Source organism: Solanum dulcamara, chromosome 2 (assembly GCF_947179165.1).
Source record: "Solanum dulcamara chromosome 2, daSolDulc1.2, whole genome shotgun sequence".
NCBI classification, from domain to species: Eukaryota; Viridiplantae; Streptophyta; class Magnoliopsida; order Solanales; family Solanaceae; genus Solanum; species Solanum dulcamara.
In genome coordinates this window covers 8554928-8574246 of record NC_077238.1, presented here as the reverse complement: position 1 = coordinate 8574246, position 19319 = coordinate 8554928, and the positions used below count along the sequence as shown (strand labels likewise).

The window sequence follows — 19319 nt, the reverse complement described above, 5'->3', positions numbered from 1 at the left end:
GATGGAATATTCCGAATTTCGTATGGAACATTCTAAGGATTAACAGATATATATAGACAGTTTACACCTTTTAAGAAAAGACACCTGTTGGAAAAAAATTTGCTTGTTGAGAAAAAGTTTGCAACTTTTCGGACAAGGTTGCAACCTTTCAAAAATCCGTTGGAAAAAAGCGGAGGGAAATTTTAAATTAATCCGGGAAAGAAACGGGTCGCGGGTTAGGAATTTTCCACTTAATTAATTAAATAAATAAATAATATTAATTAATTAAAAAATTTTAAGAAAATTTGGTCCAAAAAGATTATCAATCAATTGACCAAATCCGAAGCCGAAGCCGAAGCCGAGCGAGCGACGACGACGACGCGAGGGGAGACCCTTTTCTTGACCCTTTAGCAACATGAATGAGTGTTTCTATTTTTAAGTAAGAGACTTTTTATTTCCACCACCTATGTGAGATCAAAGCTTATTTAATAAAGCAAGAGAGAACATATCATTTCCTCTCCACTTCTTTTTCCCTCAATTACCATTCAACCTATCAATTAAACCCATCTTCATTTCTTTTTCCCTCAATTTCCCATTCAACCTATCAATTAAACCCAACATGAATTTCATTCCACATCTAATTTGTAATTAGTTTGTTGGTTAGTTGGAGGCCTAGGTTCTATTTCTGCAAATAGGTGCTCTTTATTTGTACTCGTTTTTGATGGTTATGGTAATATTTTTTAGTTGTTACCAACTTTAAAAAAATATATTTTAATTAATTTAATCATAAAAATTAACGATACAAAATTTTTATGAACATTATGAATAAATAAATAATATAATGACTTACAATGTGAAATACTAATTATATTAATATTATAAAAATATTAAAATATTTGACAAAAAAATAATATATCAAATCTAAGTAAAAAATAAAAAACTTAGAAATGTGAAATATCAAGTTGAAATTGAAATTGAATCCAATTGCATCAAATCCCAATTTGCTTTCCAAACAGGTCCCAACTAAATGCGGTGTTTGAAGAGCTCTCTTTTCCCTCTAATGGAGTAGAAGAAAATAAAGGGGTAAAGAAGCAAAGGCAATATCAGTAGTTCTGTAATGATGATGGTGGATCTGAGTTCCTTCTCCGATGAGAAATTCGACCCCAAAAAATGGATAAACTCAGCGTGCCAGTCACGACATCCACAGGATCCACTGGATAAACACCTGATGGATCTGGAAATGAAGCTTCAGATGGTGTCCGAAGAGATCGCCGCATCCCTTGAGGAGCAAAGCGCCGCCGCACTCCTCCGTGTCCCCCGCGCCACTCGGGATGTCATCCGCCTTCGCGACGATGCTCTCGCCCTTCGCTCCTCTCTATCTGCCATCCTCCTAAAGCTTAAAAAAGTACGATCTCTTTTCCTCCCTACATTTACATTTTCTTTTATTTCATTGTTACTGTAGTGAAGATGTGAAACATTTCAGTGTTCTTCTTCTTCTTCTTTTCTTCTTTGGTGAATTTATCTGAGAATTTACAAGTATTCAATTATAGGCGTGGTATTATGAGAATGTAGTTCAAAGATGAACGGAAAATGTTTTATGCTATTCCAAACTGAGTAGGATCATATCTACATGGACAAAGTGAACAACCCTCTTAAGTAACTGCTACATCTCAACCCCAAACTAGTTGGGGTTGCCTCTATAAATCCTCAATGTTTAGAAAGAAAGAAACTAGGACGGAAGTGTATAAGAGCAGATGTGTTTAACTCAATATGCTTAAGCAATTATCAAATTATTTGGGAGCATATAAACAACAATAACAACAACTACTACTATGTCTCAGTCCCCAACTAGTTGGGATCCGCTATATAAATTCTCACTGAGCATGTTTCTCCAATTGAACTCATCTCATGCCTTAATCATAAAAAAGTAAAAGTAAAATGAAAGCTAATTATATAAATAACAAAACAACAACAACATCACAAGTGGGGTCTGGGGAGGGTAGGATAGGATGTACATAGACCTTACCACTACTTCATTGAGATTGAGATAGAGAGGCTGTTTTCGAAAGATACTCGGCTCAAAAGTATCAGCCCCAAATAAGAGAGAGAAACAATATATATAGCACAATAGCTAAAACGAAACGCGATGCAAATTTCACAAGACAAGAACAATAATGATAACAATAGAAAAATAAAGTGATAATCCAAAGGCAATAGCATCCATCACAACTAAAAAGACACGCCTAGACCTAATATCAATCCTACATCGAATTATATAAATTACAGTATAAAATAATAATATTAGTTCTCTATATCTTTACTGGCATATAAATTTATGATAAGACTAGTATACTCCTAGAAAAGCATCAGAACTAAATAAACGCACTAACATGACTAAAACATATTCCTAACTAGTTGATATTACCTATATAAATCTTTTTCTTCCATTGTATCCTATTTAGCTAAGCCTTTATCGATTTCAAGAAATTGTAAGTCTTTCAAGACAACTTCCTTCCATGTAATTTCAGGTCTACCTTGTCCCCTTATAACACTTCGGTTAACATATTCTCATACCTACGTGTCGGTGCATCTGAAGTTCGATGCAAGACATGACCGAACCATCTCAAGTGACTTTAAGAAGAATCAGGTTACTTGAAAGAAAAGCAAGAAAATAATGCAGAAGTGAAGAATACGAAGACTAAAGACTAGAAAAATAAAATAGACGAAATTAGAGAAATAAATCCCCAAATCTCAAACATAATGTCTAAGAACCCTAATTGATTTGTATTAAACCTAATTAGGGGATTAAGGCTAATCATATATACTAGCAGATTCAATTTAAGAACGTAGATGAAAGTAATCTAGACCCCTAATTGAATAATTAAAGACAATAATTAGTATAGGACAAATTACCTTCTCCAATTAGTTCTAATAAGCACCATAGATATCAAGCACAAAACTAATCTTAACTCTTAAAGAAATCATTCCAGTGAGGTTGCAAGATAAGTCATAAGACGAACTTTCAATAATATTGATATATGTTGGTTTAAAAACGAACTAATCCACCCCTATATATAGTGGAATTTTTGACAACCCTATCCCAAATACTATTCTTACGGAAATAGTACATAGTACATAGTAAATAGTAAAACCTAACTAGAATACTTTGAACTAGAGAACTCTTAAACATGTAAAATTAATGTCACACTTCTTCCAAAAACTACCTGACCAAGTAAGGGAATGAGTCACTAATTTTTGCACCAAAACACACATGAACTTGCATGTAAATCAGCCCTTTGGGGCGTTTAAATCTTCCCATGTTGGGTGTGCAAATCATCCCACTTTGGGTAGAAATTTCAGCTCTCTTTTGCGCTACTCTTGAGCTCCATGTTAGGGCTGCGTATTGGTCGGTTTGGTTCGGTTTTGAAGTTGTTTAATTCGACTCATCGGTTATTGGGTTCATTATAGAACCAGGCATATGAGTTAATAAGTTGCATCTTGCTCAAGCAAATACCGACTCCTTATAGAATAATCGAGAGTTTTGAGACAGTCAGAAATGATATGAAACTAAACCCTAAGGACCTGTTTGGTGTGATGGATAAATGGTGATAATCTTGGGATAAATTTTTAGTACCCCTTGATCTCTTGTTTAATTACAGAGTTTGGAATAACTTATTCCAAGATTAATAATTAGTACTGAGATAAGTTATCCCTGCTTTTGAGTGAAATAATAATCCTGGGATAACTCATCCCTGGATAAATATTTAAAATGACAAAAATACCCCCTCAAACCCTTTTTATACATCACTTTTCACATCCTTTACACTTAGAGGGAATTTTTGTAAACAAATAACTTATTCTTAGAAATTATGCGATGCATATTATTTTTAATACAACAAACCAAACATTCACTAAGAAATAATACCAAGATAACTAATTCTGGCTTAACTAATCACAATATAACTAATTCCAACATAACTAATCTTAGCATAACTTGTCTTCAAACCAAACAACCCATAAGTCAAGGATTTTATATACCGAATTGTATAAATATAATTTATTAATTTACTATCGGGTTATCGGTTAACCCATTAAGAAAAAACCTCAAACCGTTAAGAACAAATATAAAAAAAATCAAAACTGTTTCCGAAATTGCTAAACCAATAACCCATTATCAATACACCAATAACTTTTTTTCGATTTGGCTTTGCATAGCCCTACTCCATGTTGCTCCTAATCCTCTGCCTCTTGGACTCAGTTGGACCATGAAATACATCTAGCACTTCGCCCCTTCCTATCATTCTTGGGCTCTTCTTCCATGATAAACATCTTGTTGATTTCCCATTTAAGCCTAATAGCCTTGTGTTGTATCTCATCAACTTCCAAAGCTTCACTCAAGTCCTTATGGAGATATGCCACCATGAATGCTATCAAACCTCTCTCATTTTTGCCTCAATGCATACTACTTGAACCTTTTAGGGGTCATCTTTTATCTTATCTAATCTTGTATAGCCGCACGTCGATCTTAGCATCCACATCTTTGTGACGCTTATGGATACTTTAGCGCCTACATTCATTACCATATAACATTGCCGGTAGAGTAATTTATTGTCAAATTAAAGTTGGCATGTATCTTCCCTCTCCAATAATCGTGGGTTTTACCAGATAGAAGTGGGTGTGCTCTGTAGAATTTATAATGTGGCTTCACAGAAATTAAAGCAATGACACACTCCCTCTCTCACAATTTTGATTCCTTTGCAGGCTGAGGGATCATCTGCTGAATCTGTAGCTACACTAGCAAAAGTTGATACTGTCAAGCGGAGAATGGAAGCTGCATATGAGACATTGCAGGTAATACTTTTGTTGAAGTAATGTTTAACCTAAATCATAACTATTGATAAAAACATTCCCTGTATTTAAAGGCTACACCAGCAGTTATTGCAGTTTCCTGCTAATTTTTTGTTTTTGGGACCTCTAAATACTTGAATTTTCTTGTTTGAAGGATGCCGCTGGTTTAACTCAATTAAGCTCAACAGTGGAGGAAGTATTTGCTAGTGGTGACCTTCCACGAGCTGCAGAAACTCTGGCTAATATGAGGCACTGCTTGTCTGCCGTTGGAGAGGTGGGTTTCGACTTGCTTGTTTTTACGTAACATGCCAATGTGTGTGGCATGGGCAGTGTTCTTGCTTTATTAAGTCTCCTGCAATTTTCAGGTTGCTGAATTTGCCAATATTAGGAGGCAACTTGAAGTTTTAGAAGATAGACTAGACTCAGTGGTCCAACCTCGACTAACAGATGCTCTAAGCAATCGAAAGGTGACTTTAGCTCTTTTTTTCCTTTGTAATCCTTTTCTAAAGGTTATATTTATGTTTTCAAATGAATGCCTTCTTCCACCATGAACTAGTAAGGAAACTGTAAAAAACCCTCGTTGCTATTTCGTAGGTTGATGTTGCCCAAGAAATGCGTGCGATTCTACTGAGAATTGGGCGATTCAAGTCGTTAGAGCTGCACTACACCATGGTCCACCTCAAGCCAATAAAGCGGCTTTGGGAAGATTTTGACTTGAGGCAGCAGGCTAATAAAGTTGCAAATGAGAAAAGTGAAATAGATAGACCTTCAAATTCTCATGATTTTCAACCGTCCATGATATCATTCTCAAGTTGGCTGACTAATTTCTACGATGAATTGTTGCTTTATCTTGAACAGGAGTGGAAGTGGTATGAATAACTTTTCTGCAGCTTTTTCTTAGATAATTCTACTTAGTTTTGCACCTAGGGCTTTGGTTCAGTGGAAAGACACAATGTGAGACGTGAGAATGGGGTGCATGTCACGAGTTAGAATCCTGCCACTGACTAGTTGCCTGGAATTTAAGTGAAGCAGGGTAGAGGGGGAAGCTATATTCTCCAGAGTTTTGAACTGTGGACCAACTAATGTTGGGCCAGCTAACTCACTTGGGATTTTTGGTTATCAAAAAAGAAAGAAAAAATCTACTTTGTTTTCCTCCGAGACATTGGAAGTCATATGCTCTCTTGTTTTCAATTTTTTTAATTTGTCTTAATTGAGGTTACTGATTAAGAATGCTTGTATGCTAGACTTACATCTAGATATCGGTTCTCAACTTCTCATACGAGTAAAACCAAGGAATGGAAAAGATCACTATCAGAAGAATGAAATGGATAAACGTCCCAAAAGGAGTTGTTGGGTGGGTTTAGGCATGGGAGTAAGAACCTGGAGGTCTCAGGGTTGAAATGCTTTTATAAACTCAGTGCGAGTCTATCCGCTCTAACATTGGTGGGTAGATTATTGGACACTGATGTTTTTGGGCTATAGCAGGCTACCCGATCATAGTTGGAGGTGTAGAAAGAAAGAGCATGAAATGGAAAAAAATACTGCTCGATCTTTCTAATTTCTTTCGTGGCTTCATTTCCATTGCATGTTCTTTTTTCTTTCTTTTTTCTTGTCTCTTCCTTAGGTGATCTCTATTTTATCTCCTGTAAATCTATCTCCTCTTTATTACAAAGGAAAAGTAAGGTCAAAGACTACATGCAACCTGTGGGTGTTAGACTGCAGATTAGGTTACTACTATTTTTTCTTTTGGATTAGTTAAGATTTAGATTAGGTTGCTACTATTCCAAATTGGTTAGCAGAAAGAAAAAGGAAAGACATAAACCAGGGTCAAAGCACGAGAAAGTAGTGAACACTTGGTAACCATAAAAAGCCTTTTCGAAGTTAAGGATTATAGGAGAGACGAATTGACTGGCATTTAAGTATAATACCTGATCCAAGTTGTTAAAACGAAACTTACATGCAATCATAAAATCTTTATGCCCCACTCAGGATTTATTCAGAGAGAAACTTTGGAATCATCTCATCACTTTCTTTGAACAATATGATGTGAGTATAATGTTGAATGGAATTGAGACTTCTTTTCGCAATTCTTATTTTGTCACTTTTAAAGGGTTTATATTGGTTTTTCAGGTTAATATGTCGAGAACTAAGTGGTTAATTAGGTTTGTGGGAGAGTTTGAGGGCATTGAGTGGTTATAATCAACAACATAAGATGTCGATATAGCTACTTCCAAGGTAGCATGGGCTTCTAGAAGCCTTATAACTTAGGCTAGGACGACAAGAAGCCTTTTTGGTATGATTTGGATGGGGTGGTGGGAGGTATACTGCACATTGAGAAGTTTTCATACGAGGAGATTTCAATGTAAACATCGGGTCAAATTCGAAGGGCTATGACGATAGTGGCGGATCTAGAATTTTTAAGTCGTGGAGTGCTCACGTCTTTAATATAATTGCACAACTTATTCTTCAAAGTTTTGCTGAAAGCTGAACAAAAAATTCCTAATGAATGAGATATAGTAAATGGAAGAAGTGAAACAAATAAACTCAAAAAAAAGGATTAGCAAAAGGTCAAACTTGAAAAGAACGAAAAAAGAAGAATCGTGTTATATCACATGAAGTAGCAGCCAACTTTTTGGAAAAAAGAATAGCTTCAACTGAGATTTGATCCCTCGCTTCTCATGTGATATGTACAATTTTTTTTACCTCAAAACCAAAGCACCCATCAAACATTTTTGTTTGTGGGTGCGCAACAGTTCACTATAGCAGTTTTACAAATTTTTGTCTCAATATACACAATTCACGTTGAGGTCGATGGGTGCTCGAGCCCTCGAAATCTATAACATGGGTTTGCCTTGTGTGCATGGAGGTTTTGGTTTCAGAGGCAGGAATGAAGGGGTCTCACTTTTAGATTTCACAAGAGCTTTTGGGTTGGTGGTAGCCACTTTGAGTTTCTTAAAGGAGTAGTACTTGGTAACTTTTTGTAGTACGGTGGTTAAGACACAAATAGACTATTTGTTTCACTTTAAGAAGGATGATAAAGATTTCTGCAAAGACTGCAAGGGTTATCCAGAGTGAGTCTTACGACCCAACATAAGCTCTTAAAGATAGATTTGGAGATTAGAGGGAAAAAGAAGAGGGTTGTGGTTGACCGACCAAGGATCAAATAGGACAACTTAACTATGGTTAGTGCTCAAGAGATAGGGGAGAAGTTGATGGCTTGGGGAAGTAGTGAGAATGCAAACAATATGTGAGGTAGGAATGCAAGTTGCATTCGGGAAGCAGCAAGAGAGGTGTTGGGGTCTCAAGAGGTAGATTGGATGAACATTGAGAGGATTGGTGGCGGAATGGATTATTCAAGGAAAGGTAGAGGCATGTAAGATGGCGTATGCAAAGTTGGTGGATAGTACGGACGATGAGAAAAAGTGGACATATAGGGAGAGGGATAAGATGGCGCGAAAAGAGGCAAAGCTAGTAGTGATGGTGGCAAAAACATCTTTTGAACACTTGTATGTAGAATTAGAGGCAAAGACGGGGATAAAAAGTTGAACAAGCTTGCCAAGGCGAGAGAGAAGAGGGAACGTGAACTGGATCAAGTGAAGTGCATTAAGGACAAGACGACAAAGTACTGTTGGAGGAGACACTTATTAAACAAAGATGGTAGTCGTATTTCTGTAAACTCTTGAATGAAAAGGGGGACAGAGACACCGTGTTGAGGATTTGGAGCACTTAGAAAGGCATGACAATTTTGGGTATTGTAGGTGTATAAAGGTTGATAAGGTTTAAGGTGTTATTTGTAGGATGTGCAGGGGAAGAGCGACCGGGCAAGATGAGATCCAGTGGAATTTTCAAAGAACGTAGGCATGGCAGGTATGGAGTGGCTTACTAGACTACTTAATGTAGTTTTTAAGACGACAAAAATGCTGGAGGATTGGAGGTGGAGTACAATGATTCTGTTGTACAAGAATAAGGGCGACATTTAGAGTTGCAACAATTATAGGGGTAACAAGCTTTTAAGCCACACTATGAAAGTTTAAGAAAGGGTAGTAGAGATACGGTTAGTAGGGGTGTATCTATTTTCGAGAACTAAATCGGATTCATGTCGGGGAGCTTAACTACAATAGTCATCCATCTTGTTAGGAGACTGGTGAGCAATGTAAGGAGAGAAAGGACCTACACATGGTGTTCATTGACCTAGAAAAAGCATACGACGAAGTCCCAAGGGATGTCTTACGGAGATTCTTGGAGGCTAGAGGAGTAATTATGGCGTACAAGACGATGATCAAGGACATGTAGGGTGGAGCCAAGACTCGTGTGAGGACAATGGGGTAGATTCAGAGCACTTTCCAGTTATGATAGGGCTGCACCAGGGATCAACTCTTAGCCTGTTTTGTTTGTCGTGTTGATAGATGAATTGATGCGGAGAATCCAAGTGATAGTTTTGATTAACGAGACCCGCGGCGGAGTTAACGCTAAGCGAAAGGTCTGGAGATAAACCCAAGAGTCTAAAGGGTTTAGGTTGAGTAAAACCTAGACAAGCGCTACGAAACAGAAAGCGTTATCACTATACGAAATGAAGCAGCGGCTAGCACGCTAAGCTAAGATCAACTAGTGTTCGAACGTGTAGTCTTTCTTTCTTGGTCTTCTGTCTTAATGAGTGGATTTCGATTCATGCAGTCCTTCGTTGCTGCATTGGTCTTTTCACTCCCCCAGTGGATTCCGATTCATGCAGTCTTTAGTTGCTGCATTGGTCTTTTCACTCCCCACTCTCCACCATAAAAAATCTTTCCACTATATCTCAAGATTAGTCAAAGGAAGTACTGCGGGTCCGAGTAGGAATAAATTGACTAAGAAATAGGGCATACAACAATGGATCAATTCATTCAACAAGATCTGTTCGAATCAGACCAGGATGGATGAGATTGGTCTGACCTCTCGCTCGGATGTAAGACTCCCGCCGCTGACAGATGCTCTATGATACCTTTCATGAACAACTATGCCCGAGAATGAATTATATAGAGCGTCGAATAAGCCACAACTCCATTCCCCACTCGAAATTCATAAAGGACTTTAGAGGAGATAAAATAGAGGGCCCTATACCATACATCCTGTTGCTTTGGGACGATTGCACGTTACATCATAGCAGATTACTTGGAATACAGGTTTAGTGACAATTTTTGAGGCTGACGTGGAAGTGAATCTTAATGCACATGCCATCCAAAGGAAAGGAAATTTCAAGTATCTTAGGTCTGTTATCCAAGGAACGAGGATATTGATGATGATGTCACTCATCGTATTGGTGTAGGATGGATGAAATGAAGGCTGACATTCAAAGTATTGTGTGATAAGGTGTCACCAAAATTTAAAAGCTAGTTCTACAAAGTGGTGGTTAGATCAACTATGTTGTATAGGGTGAAGTATTGACCAGTCAAAACTCTCAAGTTTAGAAGATGAAAGTTGTAGAAATGAAGTTGTTGCGGTGGATGTGTAGGCATTCAAGGAGAGATAGGATGAAAAATGAAGATATTCAAGACAAGGTAGGAGTGACTTTAGTAGAAAGATGTGGGAAGTGAGACTGACATGGTTCAAACATGTGAAGAGGAGATACACGAATGCCCTAGTGCAGAGGTGTGAGATATTGGCTATGGATGATTTCAGAAAAAGTAGAGGTAGGTCAAATAAGTATACGAGAGATGATTAGACAGGACATGATGCAATCGTAGCTTACCGAGGACATCACCTTGGATAGGGTGTTGTGGAGGATATGGATTAGGGTAGAAGATTTGTTGGTAGTAGAGCATTGTCTTGCTTATCCTTCCATACTGGTAGTCATACTATTTCTTTTGTTGTTCTTGTCCTTCAATTTCTTTTTCTATCTACGGTCTCTTGTACTTCGATTATCGCACTATTTTATTATAATTATTGTTGCTCTTTTTCCAGAATCCCTTTTCATGCTTTCTATAGTATTTTGCCATGATTTCTTCACTTCTGTTAATTCTTTTTCGATTTGCTTTGATATGCTTTTCCTTGAGACAAGGGTCTATTGGAAATAGTCTCTCTACCTTCCAAGGTAGGAGTAAAGTCTGCATTGACTCTACCCTCTCTAGACTCCATTTGTGGGATTACACTAGGTATGTTGTTGCTGCTTCAGGTGACTGGTGTAACGAATGAATTAGAAGAGGCTACCATAGAATCTCTAAAGTCCAATGGCCAACAGAACTCCTTATGTAGAACTGCAAAACCTTATAGCAAGAAGTACACCTTTTTTCAGCCATAATCATATTTTGTTACCACCAGTGCAACTAATTATGATTTTTCTCCCAAAAACATAGCATAAATTATGAACTTATATATATCTACACATACAAACAACAACAAACCCAATTTAGTCTTAAAAGCAAAGTTTGGGGAGGGTAGAGTGTACGCAGACCTTACTATTACCTCGAGGAGGTAGAGAGGTTGTTTTCGAAAGACCTTCGGCTCGAGTACCGAACATCAGAGCAACTAATAGAACAATAAAGAAGTAAAGAGGACATAGAAAATAGTAAGGAAAACATAATATAACATTCCAAAGATGGTCAACAACCATAACCAACTAATGTGATAACATCACAGTAAATAATGTGGAATAACAAAGGTTGTAAGATAAGCCAACTACAAGACAAATGCTACTACTACTGGTAAAAAACTAAAAATCGGGAAATAGATACATTGCACCAATCTATTCTGCTAGTGGGACAATCCTCAACTACCTACTAACCTTCTACCCTAATCTGCGACCTCCATAACTTCCTATCTAAGGTCACGTCCTCAGAAAGTTGGAGTTGCGCCATGTCTTGTCTAATCACCTCTCCCCAATACTTCTTCGGCCTATCTCTACCTCTCTTAAAACCTACTATGGCCAACCTTTTACATCTCCTTGCTGGGGCCTCTGCGCACCTCCTCTTCACATGTTCGAACTATCTTAGTCTTGCTTCCCTCATCTTGTCCACCACGAAGACCATTCCCACTTGTCCCGGATATTTTCATTGTTAATCTTATCTCTCCTAGTATGACCACACATCCACCTCAACATCCTCATTTTTCCACTCTCATCTTTTGGACATGCGAGTTTTTAACTGGTCAACACTCTAATCCATATAACAAGTCGACCTAGCCATTATTCTATAGAACCTTCCTTTAAGTTTTGGTGGTACATTTTTATCACATAGGACCCCTCGGGCGAGCCTCTATTTCACCACCCTGCACTAATATAATGTGTGACATCATCGTTGAGTCTCCATTTCAAGATACTTGAAATTATCTCTCTTGGGGATGCCTTGTGTATCCAGATTCACTTCCATCCCACCCTCATGCGACGCGTCACTGAACTTGCAATATAAATATTCTATTTTGGTCTTGCTCAATTTGAACCCTTTAGACTCTAAGGTCTGTCTCCAAACCTCCAACTTAGTGTTAACTACGTTGGGAGTCTTGTCTATCAGTACTACATTGTCTACAAATAACATACACCGTGGCACATACCACAGTGTGTATAACAATCATTTGTAATCCCTACTCAAATGTAGAAGAATCTAAATAAATTGCTATTTCTTCTTTTTCTGGTTGGGTTGGTGGTTGAGGGGGAAGGGGAGCATAAGCAAGTTGTTGCTTGCACCACAATCTAGACAATGTTTTTGAAGGCTTCCTTGAGGCACCAAGCGCTCCTAAGTACTGAAGTTTAGGTGCATTGCAGGTTGGGAGCTTCAATTCACTTAAGTGGCACTTCATTGCAGTCATGAAAGTGCTTAGGTGTGCTTCTCATTGCTCATGGTATCTTGAAGTGGCAGGCACTAGATATACACGTGGAGAATTGATATGTGAAATCGTAATAAATAAATAAATCATTATCGATGTATATGTTATTGACTAGGAATAGGAAATTAATGTTTTAGTGTAAGAGATTAGTACCAAATTTGGATAAGAAACATAAAAGGACATCTTTGTATCTGAATCAGGAAGTTGAAACTCACTTATTTGACATTACTTTTACTTCAGGACTCCAAAATATGTGCTTTGTATGTGTTCAAGCCTTAGTGACTTTTACTTCATATATTTCAATATTTGATTCATATTTATCCATATATTGTTGTCTGCATTCATAGTATATTTTGATAAATCAAAATAATTTATTGGTACACCTAGAAATAACTATGACTAGCTTCACACCCAAAAGTAGAATCAACTATTAATGCAACATAGTACTCCCTTTGTTCCAATTTATGTAGCACAGTTTGACCGTGCGCAGTTAAAGAAACAAAGAAAGACTTTTGAAACTTATGGGGTAAAAGAAGCCTCAGACTGTTAGAATAGGAAGAGGTATGTACAATCCTACTTAGAATTGGAATAGGTATTTACAATTCTACTTAGAATAGAAATATGAATAGTAATAGGAATAGAAATAGTAAATAGTATGCTACATGGTAAATGATTGTATTATAGTGTCTATAAATTGAAGGGGAGCCTTGGAGTAACTGGTAAAGTTGCTGCCATGTGACCAGGAGGTCACGGGTTCAATCCTTGGAAACAGCCTTTAGCAGAAATGCAAGGTAAGGCTGCGTACAATAGACCCTTGTGGTCGGGCCCTTCCCCGGACCCTGCGCATAGCGGGAGCTTTAGTGCACCGGGCTGCCCTTTTTTTTAGTGTCTATAAATAAGATCTTTGTGTAATAATGTAGATACATAATTCAATAATATTTTTTTCCTATATTTCTCATATGGTATTAGAGCCTCTATGATATTGGTAGAGAATTAAAGAGCTTCCACTGCCGGCGGGCGGCTATTACTCATATATGCCGCACGTCTGGCCAATGATTATGTTAGCAAAAGTCTGGGTCACCGTATATTTTTTTGGTGACTATTTTTTCATATCTATTTGTGTAGCACCGTGCATCATTTCGATGACTACTTTCTCATATTGATTTGTGTAGCACCGTGTCATTTTTTCGGTGACAACGTTTTCATATCCGATTTGCGTAGCACCGTATCATTTTTTCTATGACTACTTTCTTATTTGTATAGGATCGTACCATCATTCCGACCCTACCCAGATAATTTTTATTTTCCAATAGGGTCGTGCCATCATTCCGACCGTACCCATATAATTTTATTTCTCATTTTGTGACCACTTTCAGCCATTAAATATAATGATTTAGTGCATGAGCATGTTCTGGCTAGTTTTACGGTGACTTTTTTGTTTAAGACCTACTCATCTATTGATTCCAAGACGAACAATATATTTTATATTAGATTTTGAGCACTTTTCGGTGACCACTGCATTGTGAAAAAACCTAGATGGAGCAACCACCTAGTTTTGTTACTTAGGAGGAGTCTGGTGGCCTTGTATGTCAAATGTGTAAGTCACTTCACTTTATAGTCTGAAACAGTCTTCTCAAGCTTGGTTTGGGATGTTCAACAATGCAATTCAGGAATTTATCACTCGGTTATATCGATATTATGCATCAAATCCAGTATTTCATGCGAAGACCAATTAGGCAGCCGATTGCCCGTTTGCTTCCACTGACTTACGTCATGAAAACCCACATTGAGATTGACTGGCATTATGCATCAAATTCAGTATTTCATGAGAAGACTGAGCACATTGACATTGACTGTCAATTTTATGAAGTCGAGTGATCAACTTGCAGATATCTCACCAAGCTCCTCATCGGTCCTCGTATTAATTACATTTGTAACAAGCTAGGTACATATGACTTGTATGCACTAGCTTGAGGGGGAGTGTTAGAATAGGAATCGGTATATACAATCCTACTTAGAATAGGAATATGAATAGTAATAGGAATAGAAATAGTAAATAGTATCCTACATGGTAAAAGATTGTATTATAGTGTCTATAAATAGGGTCTCTGTGTAATAATGTAGATACACAATTCAATAATATTTTTTTTCTATATTTCTCACACAGACATTTGCGTGGCTAAAAATAATCTCATTAAAGTTTAAATGAGAATTTTAAGTCAAATTATTTCTATAATATAAAACTGTGACATTCTTTTTGGGATGAATTAAAAAGAAAACTATGCCACATATATTTGGACAAAGGACCTTTTTGTTTTCTCACGCCTAAAATTGAAAACAAACAAGTGACGTGCTTGACAATATGCATGGAATTCTCAATTCTATTAGAAGGTTCTCTGCTTAGATTTTTTTCTTCGTAGTACCCAAAAAGAAATAAGGAGGCAATCGTCCAAACCAGAGGTCCCGGTTTCCAGCCCTGGAGATTAAATTGCCATTGCTAGGGAGCGGTTACCCCCAAAGTACAACTTTCCGGTGCAAGTCCGGATTAGCTGGGCACCAAAACAGAAAGCCGGACACTGGGTGGGAAACCAAAAGCAAAATGTTACTGGTGAAGCAACCTGGCTGGTGTTTCAACTGCAGTTTTACACCTTTCCAACTGATTACATGCTGGAAAACAGTTCATGAAGAAATTAAAATACAAAAGATATTATGTTTGACACATTCTAAAAAGGTAAAAAAGAGGAGGATAGGGATTCTTCTAACTTTGCTAGTCTCGATTTATGAGGAAAATGTCTTTGATACAATACCAACCTCTTGCTTTATAACCCAAACACTCCCTTTACCACCCAAACTCCTTCCCCCTCAAAAAAAAAAGGTCAAGAAAATATAAAAGAGAAAGAGGAGACAACCTATGATATCTCCATTTAATGTTCCTCTAGTGAACAATAGATTTTTTTTGGTGCAGGTGTCTGTTTGCCTTTCCAGAAGAATACAGAACTCTTGTACCAAACCTACTAATTGAAACAATGTCAACTATTGGTGTGAGCTTTGCATCACAGATCAACCTTGCCACTGGGGATGCCGTGCCTGAGACAAAAGCCTTGGCCAAAGGTGAGGTTTTATTATTCTTTAGGTGTTTTTGAGAGCCATGAACTAAACATAAACTTCTTGTTCTCTTGCACAGTTGCATGTAGTTTCATCTAACGTAAGTTTATCATGTTTTCTGATCTTTCTGTTATGATGCTGCCTTCTCTGTTTCATCAAACATTCTGAAGAATCGGTGTCCAACTAGTTCACAAGCATATAAATGGCTTAAAGTAGTTATATACATGGAGGATTGAAACTGAAGTTTTGAGCGTGCAAATCAACCATTTGGATGCCACTATCACCACTTTATGCATGGAAAGATTCAGCTCTAATTTCCCTTTTTTTTTGGATGTCACTATCGCTATACTTGGATAACAAAGTTCTTGGATGTTTTCCATTCATTCTGCCTCAGATTTTGCATTGAATTTCAGGTATAATTGACATCTCAAATGGAGATTTGCCAAAAGGTGCCAAGATTCAGACTAAACATTTGGAAGCCCTAATTGAACTTCATAATACAACAGGGAGCTTTGCTAGGAACATTCAACACCTGTTTTCGGATGCTGATCCTCAAGTTTTTTTGGATGCTCTGAAGGCAGTGTACCTTCCTTATGAATCTTTCAAAAGGCGGTAAGCATACAAAAAGCAAATATTCTTGTTTATCCCCTTTGACTTCTCAAATTCACATTTTCTCTATTCACTTTTCTTGGTGCTTCCTTTTGAGGAGCAGTACACTTACTCTCACGCGAAGGTCTTTTATTTGATTGAAATGCATTTATGTGGAGTGATTGAGTTGAGTGCCATCATTATGTAAGTTGTATATATAGCCTTAGTCCTTTCAAGTCTTGGATTATTGAATTGGAGAGGTTCGTTCTCTTCTAGGTGATTGAGTTGCAAAAATTTAGTGCTTTTGATGAGGGTAGCAATATTGGTCAGTTGACGCTTCTTTCATTTCTTTTCTGCAAGTGTTTTTAGGAATAATGACTACTTAGTATCTTGTGATATGCTATATTACATCACTCTGTTTTCTCTCTCACATCCTTGACCTTTATGCTAGAGGAAGCATAGCTGGAGCTGGTTGTAATAAATAAGTATCAACTTGTAGGTCAATTAACTTGAGGTTTCCTGCTTAAATATTATCATCCTGGGATGATCAGACGTGTTGACTATGTACATGTAAAGGTAGCATTGGGTGGTTTTGTTAGACTGTTGAGGATGTTTTTCAAGTACTTTGTCTGGTGTCATCGGAGGATCTAGATTGTAATTGCAAGGTCATCTGCTTTTCAGTATCAAGTATTCGTACCCTAAATGCTTCTAAATTTGTGATCTAGGTATGGACAGATGGAGCGTGCCGTTCTCTCTGGTGAGATTGCAGGAATTGATCTCAGAGGAGCTGCTGTTACTCTTGTGGGAGTCCAGGGAGTTGAACTTAGTGAAACTGTACGAAGGATGGAAGAGTCAATTCCACAAGTCATTTTGCTTCTTGAAGCAGCAGTTGAAAGATGCATCAACTTTACTGGTGGTTCTGAGGTGGATGAGTTAATTCTTGTGCTGGATGATGTCATGCTACAGTATATTTCCACTTTGCAGGAGAACATAAAATCATTGAGAGCTGTTTGTGGACTGGATATGGATGCTACTAGTACAAAAAAAGATACAGGAGCAGAAAGAAGGGAAGCAACTTCAAATGCACGTAGAGTTGACTTCACATCAAGTGAGGAGGAGTGGTCATTTGTTCAAAGTGCACTGCAGATCCTCACAGTTGCTGATTGTTTAACCAGCAGATCTTCAGTCTTTGAAGCTTCCCTCAAGGCTACTCTTGCTAGGTTGAGTACGAGCCTCTCTCTCTCAGTTTTTGGGTCAAGTATTGATCAGAACAAGCCAGATGTAGTCAATGATGATGGAAATGGGCAATTATCTGTGGCTCGAAAGGCTGCCTTGGATGTGGCAGCTGTGAGACTGGTGGGTATTCCTGAAAAGGCTCGGAAGCTTCTTAATTTATTGGAACAGGTCCGTGGCTCCCACAATAGTTACACATATATGGAAGTTCGTCTTTTTTCTGAATTCCTTAGCAATTTTATCATTTTTTCTATTCCTTAAATGCATCCTTTACAATGGAAATTTGATCTTACATTGACGTAGTCTTTTTTGTGCCTTCTGCAGTCTAAAGATCCCAGGTTCCATGCACTTCCAGTAGCATCAAAACGAGTTACAGCTTTCACAGACGCAGTCAATGAGCTTGTTTATGATGTTCTCATATCAAAAATACGGCAGCACTTCAATGATTTGTCACGGCTGCCCATATGGTCATCTATTGAAGAACATAGTGCAAGACCCCTCCCAACCTTCAGCGCATACCCCCAGTCTTATGTGACTGGTGTTGGTGAATATCTCCTTACTTTACCCCAACAGCTAGAGCCACTTGTAGAGAATATTTCCAACAGCGATCCCAATGGTGATGAGGCCCAGTACTTTGCAACTGAATGGATGTTCAAGGTATATATGTGTTAGTTAAATATTTTATGATCAAGTGTTGAGCATTTACCTACAAGTATCTGTGGTATCAACTGAGCTTTATTCTACTTGGTCAGCAACACCATTGCTTCTTTTATAGTACTCAATAAAAAATCTCTAGAATGGCAAAGCCTGAAACTAGGATAAACTTTAGAAGAAAATACCCGGAGGCAACATGTAGAAGCGGAGTTTGATTAGGACCTACTTGTGCGGAGTGCTTTCTTTTTTCTTTCTAGGAATCCGTGTCTCCTATTGTATTTCTTCTCACAATTATAAGCTGACTATTTTTCCTTTGCCCCTTTTTGTTTTTGAAAAGGTTGCTGAAGGTGCCACCGCACTTTACATGGAACAGCTTCGAGGGATCCAGTATATAACGGATCGTGGAGCACAACAACTTTCTGTTGATATTGAGTATCTAAGCAATGTACTTTCAGCTCTATCAATGCCAATTCCTACATGTCTTGCTACATTCCAGACATGTTTTTCAACACCTAAAGATCAGCTCAAGGATCTTATAAAATCAGATTCAGGGAATCAGCTTGATCTTCCTACTGCTAACCTTATCTGCAAGATGCGACGTATCAGTTTAGAATAATGACTACTTAGTCATGCTGTTATTGCTAGAAGGCATCTCGACTTGTGCTGCAGAAGTAGTACAACACTAGACCCATTTGTTGTAGAGAGTTTAGTTTTCTCCGTTCTCCATAGATATCAATTGTGTTTACTTTCTAGTCCTTGACAATTTTTTATACAAGTACATTCTCAAGTTATATGTGAAAGATAAGCAAAAGAGATACGTGGATCATGATTTTTTTTTTTTGGGTGTCCCTTTTATGAGCTGGTGAATGAACTTTGTTTTTTTTTTTTTAAAAAAAAAAAACTTTGCAAATTTAGACCCAGTGGCAAACTGCCTCCTCAATCTCCATGCTCATTTCCTTCATCCTCATTTTTCATCATGCTTCTTGGTTTGTGAACGAACTTACAAAGAGCCCGTTTGGATTGGCTTTAAGTTGGTCAAAATCAACTTAAAGCCTCCTTTTAGCTTTTGGACGTGTTTGCCTAATGCTGACTTTAAGCCATAAAGTTCTTAGAGTCAG

General features: G+C 37.7%; 1 protein-coding gene across 2 annotated transcripts; it reads left to right on the top strand.

The window, feature by feature from the left end:
- Nucleotides 1-949: 949 nt before the first annotated feature.
- LOC129880221 (conserved oligomeric Golgi complex subunit 7) lies at nucleotides 950-19024 on the top strand. Of its 2 annotated transcripts, none has more exons than XM_055954160.1 (10): nucleotides 950-1384; nucleotides 4741-4830; nucleotides 4982-5101; nucleotides 5193-5294; nucleotides 5422-5696; nucleotides 15587-15732; nucleotides 16140-16338; nucleotides 17040-17670; nucleotides 17872-18204; nucleotides 18539-19024. In XM_055954160.1, exons 1-10 carry the CDS (start codon nucleotides 1097-1099, stop codon nucleotides 18815-18817), a joined length of 2463 nt encoding a protein of 820 aa, XP_055810135.1. In that variant the 5' UTR covers nucleotides 950-1096; the 3' UTR covers nucleotides 18818-19024. The 2 variants fall into 2 exon arrangements, with proteins under 2 accessions (XP_055810135.1, XP_055810134.1); XM_055954159.1 differs by having other exon boundaries at nucleotides 951-1384; nucleotides 17040-17718.
- The last annotated feature ends 295 nt before the right edge of the window (nucleotides 19025-19319 follow it).

Coding starts and splice junctions, on each gene's coding strand:
- LOC129880221 (XM_055954159.1), top strand. CDS start 1,097: ATGATGATGGTGGATCTGAGTTCCTTCTCCGATGAGAAATTCGACCCC. Junction 15,733..16,139: donor GACAAAAGCCTTGGCCAAAG/GTGAGGTTTTAT, acceptor ATTGAATTTCAG/GTATAATTGACATCTCAAAT. Junction 16,339..17,039: donor TATGAATCTTTCAAAAGGCG/GTAAGCATACAA, acceptor TTTGTGATCTAG/GTATGGACAGATGGAGCGTG.